At 36.1% G+C, this 4527-nt stretch overlaps 1 protein-coding gene across 3 annotated transcripts in view; it reads right to left on the reverse strand.

Annotated features, from left to right (window-relative positions):
* The window catches only part of LOC111493727 (topless-related protein 4-like), an 11217-nt gene that overhangs the window by 6334 nt on the left and 356 nt on the right, over positions 1-4527 (reverse strand). The window contains exons 2-12 of one of the 3 annotated variants that reach the window (XM_023143548.1): positions 4219-4328; positions 3929-4108; positions 3713-3826; positions 3431-3589; positions 3142-3319; positions 2912-3035; positions 2447-2562; positions 729-897; positions 488-597; positions 319-387; positions 111-185 (exon numbers count right to left, since the gene is read on the reverse strand). In XM_023143548.1, the coding sequence (XP_022999316.1) occupies positions 111-185; positions 319-387; positions 488-597; positions 729-897; positions 2447-2562; positions 2912-3035; positions 3142-3319; positions 3431-3589; positions 3713-3826; positions 3929-4108; positions 4219-4298 (1374 nt within the window). In that variant the 5' untranslated portion in view covers positions 4299-4328. Of the gene's footprint in view, positions 1-110; positions 186-318; positions 388-487; positions 598-728; positions 898-2446; positions 2563-2911; positions 3036-3141; positions 3320-3430; positions 3590-3712; positions 3827-3928; positions 4109-4218; positions 4338-4527 lie in introns of all 3 variants that reach the window. The other 2 variants (XM_023143549.1, XM_023143547.1) reach the window with 2 other exon arrangements.

A 4527-nucleotide genomic window follows, 5' to 3' on the forward strand; every position in this document is an offset into this window, starting at 1 on the left:
ATCAAAAAAAAAAAAAAAAAAAAAAACAGGATTAACCCGTTCTAATTGGATACGGTGATTATATGGAAGTACCAAGATAAAATTGATAGGGATTTCCTCCCAACACAAACCTCTAAGTGGTTTCTTAATTCATCACCAGCCTGATAGGAATATATGTGCACGATATGCTTTGAATATGCAACACCTGGATGTTGAAAGTAATCCAAACTAGTCAATTAACAATTTGTTTAAAAAAATACTTCTCTAATGAAACAAGAGCTTCTCAAGAGTCTATCAGCAGCACAAAGAACCAAAAAAAAAAAAAAAAAAAAAAATGAAAAANAGTGTTCCATCAGGGCTCCACATTACACGATTGATCGATGCAGTATAATCACTGGCCAAAGATGCCTAGAAGAGAACCGAAGAGTTCAATACCTCAAAATTGCAACCTCAGCTATAAATCTGACACTTAAAATATCATGGGAGCCCAATGCAACAGAAGCCAAACCTGTAGAGGCGCTGAACATGCTGAAAGATCCCAGACTTTAAAATTTCTAATAGCAATCCTTTCACGGCAACCAACTTCCCAGATCATGACATCACCCACCTGTGTTCCAACTGAATTTCAAAAACACGTTGAAAGAAATGTGAGATGTGCACTCTTATCCAGCATCTACAAGCCTAGTAAAGTTAAAGAACATAACAACAAAAGAACTTTGATATTACTTCTAAAGAAAATTGGAACATACCAAGAAGTATAGTTTGCTGTTGTGGATGGAAGTCCATACTCTTGACAACTGAACCTTGACTCAAGGTCGTAACAACATTCTTAGGCAAGTCATCAGAGGAATACGAACTCTGTCCATGACCTTGGTTTGCAAATCCAATCGGAAGAATATTTACCGGTAAATTATTAACCTGCAATAAACCATGTGCAAGTTCAAAACCAATGACATAAACCTAAATCCTAACTTTGTGTTCTTTGGAATAGCATGCAAAGCATATACTAGATAAGAAACTTCGAAAGCTCCCAAGATACATCATCAATTCTAGGAATAACCAAGAGTATTGCTAGAACAAATTTCTTGACGACAAAAAATTTAAGAAAAAGAAAATATCAATTTTAGAAGTAGAAAGAAATTTGTTTAGGAGAGGAAAGTCCTGTGTTAATTGAAAACACGCTTTACAAAAATGGTAAGGTAGTGGTACACTATCTTTTCTTTTCTCACATGCTAAGAAGAACCATTGGCAGAGGTGATGAAGGATATTTGGAAGAAACGACCAAGGATGATAATATCACAGAATCAAGGGTTTATGAGAAAGAAAATCACAGTGAATTGAACGAAGAATTCAAAGAGGAAAGTAACTGGGAACTTACAGAAGATGTTTTTACAACTGGCATAAGGTGTCCTTGGCATATCAAGAAATGATAGATTATTTATGTGTCACCAGTTCATTTTGCTTCGATAATTTCTTGCTATGATGTGTAGACAGAGATCAGGAAAATCAGGCTAGCAAACATTGGGTATGAAATAATTGGTTGTGGTTACTAATTTCTACCCAAAATTTGAAGCTTGAAGTGAAACCACAAGAAAATCTCAAATTTTCCCTCCCACGGTGAATGGATCAAGGCAAGAAGCGTTCCCATAAATAGATGCAATTTCATATAGTGTAAAAAGACTAATAAGGAAGCTTGAACCCGTCAAAGCTTACAGTACAGTGAAATAAAATATGGTGCTTCAGCAACGATGCCCATGGCTTTACATCTCACCAAAGTGGTGCTCTGCTTATGCAAACAATCAGAGGAGTCTTTAAATCACATCCTTATTTGTTCACTAAGGACTAAGGAAATTTGGTCAGACATTTTTTCCACCTTTGGATGGAACATTGTACCACCAAACGATTCCTTTGATTGGCTTAATCTATTGCTTATTGATCATCCAACCAAATCTACAAAAGCCATTCTCTGGCCATCTATTATAAAGGCTGCTATTTGGAAAATTAAGGGTGAAAGAAATTCGAGGATCTACAACAACAAAGAAAGTGCTCCAGGCAAAGTTTTAGATTTCTCTTTTCTATGCTCTTTTTTTGGTGTAAAAACAAAGAATCATTCAGCAGCTATAGCTTGAATTCTCTCTTATACAGCTGGAGACTTCTTTTGTAATCCCATAGGATGGATTTCTCATTTTGTATGATTTCATTCTATCAAAGAAATTAGTTTCCTATCCCCCAAAAAAAAGTGAAAGAAAATATTCATGTCTTCATCCCAACAGATGTTTTACTAACGCTAGAATTCAAATTGAAAGCTAGTGGCTCCATCCATAGACGACAGGAACAAAGACAAAATGGAATTCCCAAGATGCGGCAGAAAATTATGATAAATCCAAGATTTCAATTCTGCGGACCAAATCTAAAAAGCACCCAAATTGATAACCTGTCAAAAGGAGACAGATGTCCTAAGCAGTACCTCTTCAGATAATCCAAATGGTCTTGCTCGCTTCAACACATGTTCAGAATCAGCCGTTTGATAGTCCATAGTTGGGTTATTAGCAGGAGGAGTCCTAGGTCGCTTTAAAATAGCTGCTAACAAATTTCCATCAGAAATCACAGGGTTAGATTAGATCACAGGAAAAGTATTAGAGAGTAGTTAGAAGTGGCCAATAAGGAAACTCAAGAAGCATTTCATGACTTTGAAGACCAACTAACTCAATGAAAGGGGCTGAACAGTGTCGATTTAAATATTATTAAAAAAATTACACATTATTTTTTCGTTGTACATTCTCTTTCACCTTGTTAATTCTTACTTATTATGCAGTTGGACAAGAATAAAATATTTCATGGGCACATCCCATACATATACAGCATAACTAATGCAAGCATGTAAATGTGCCACCAGGGTGAAAAGAGAAGAAGAAGAAGATTCACATCCTACCTGCATTATTAGCTGCATTGAGACCAATAGGCCCGGCAGAAGCTGACGGATGTGGCATAGGGGACGGATTTGCCATCCATCCAGCTAAAGAAGTAGGAAGAGCAGCTGGTGTAGGCTGAAATGGCTACAAGCACACAAAGTGGACCAGCATTCAAACTCCAGAGGCTAAAAAAGCAATCTAATACTAGCTTGAAAACTGGTAAAACTAAACAATGTCCTCCTAAACTTACACCATGTGCACTCATGGGAGGAAAGGCTGCAGCCTTCGGAACAGCCCCCAATAAGGGATTGGTCACAGGAGATGGAGCCCTGGCACCATTAGGTTGTCCACAACTATGGTCCACAAATAAGGTCTTTATGTCAGGGTTTGGCCTTGGATTCTTACAGAGCTGGTGCTGCCAATTTAAACTGCATTCTCATTTTGGAAAACAGAGTGTAGAAAATTCAGGTTTTAAAACTTATTCAATAACCCAACCATGAAATTGTAAGACAACAAAAAAGCATAACTAGTAAAGAGACCTCTGATTTATTAGAGTACGCAATCTTGAGTTTTTCAAGGTTGGAAACTGAAGCGTATCACGGAAAAGTGGATTAGCTTCAATCAATTTTTTCAATTCAGCAAGCATTATACCCCTGGCAGACTTGGTGTCTCCATACTTCGATAACTGCTCGTTATTTCTGCGAAGTAACACATTGCATGAGATTTCATAACATTGCTAGAGAAAAACATAAGTTGAAGTTCAGGAACAAAAGGTTCACTATCCGAGCAACAACAATTTTTAAAATCAAGTATCCCCATACCTGAAGTTATCCAAAGTCAATAACTGTGTAATTTCCTTGAAAAGCTCTTCATTAAATGCCGAAAACACTTTCAAATCCTTAACTAGAATATCCACAGCTTTCGCTCTATCCCGCCTACAATTTAATTCTATCTTTAGTAAAGTTGGGATGAAGAAAAAAAACTGTTAAGCTAAAAAACATAGCCGCATAAATGAAATTCACAAAATTCCTTTTTACTTGTCCAAAGCTTCAAGGTACTTCTGCTTCCGTATTTCAAAAAAAATCTTCATGGAGTATCTATTATCATCAACCTTCGTAAAACCAGACAGATACTTCTCCACCTCTTCCCACTCGCCATTCGTAACCATATCCTCAAAATATCTAATGTTGAAGAAAAACCCCGATTCTTGCTCCAACCTCCACCAACATCCAAAAACAAATAAAAAAAATTAGCAACGCCACCTCCAAATTACAACAGACATGCGAAAACAAAACAATAAGAATAATCGAAGAAAAATTAAACTTACTTATGAACTGTCTCCTTAAATTTCTCCTCATCCAAAAACTGGAGTATGAGAAACACGAGCTCTCTGCTAAGCGAAGACATATTTATGTCTTCAATTATAAAAACAAGAGCCTGAACGATCTAACCAAGCAGATCAATAACATTAGCAACATCAAACACACAAGTAAATTACAACAGCAATTATTTCCAAGAGAAATCCAAACGAACGTGTTGAAAATTACGAATTACATGTAACAATTGAATGAAAAAGGAAGAAGAAACAAAAAAAAAAAAAAAAAAAAAAAAAAAAAAAAAAAAAAAAAAAAAAAAA

This window comes from Cucurbita maxima, unplaced genomic scaffold (genome assembly GCF_002738345.1).
Source record: "Cucurbita maxima cultivar Rimu unplaced genomic scaffold, Cmax_1.0 Cma_Scf00019, whole genome shotgun sequence".
Classification (NCBI taxonomy): Eukaryota; Viridiplantae; Streptophyta; class Magnoliopsida; order Cucurbitales; family Cucurbitaceae; genus Cucurbita; species Cucurbita maxima.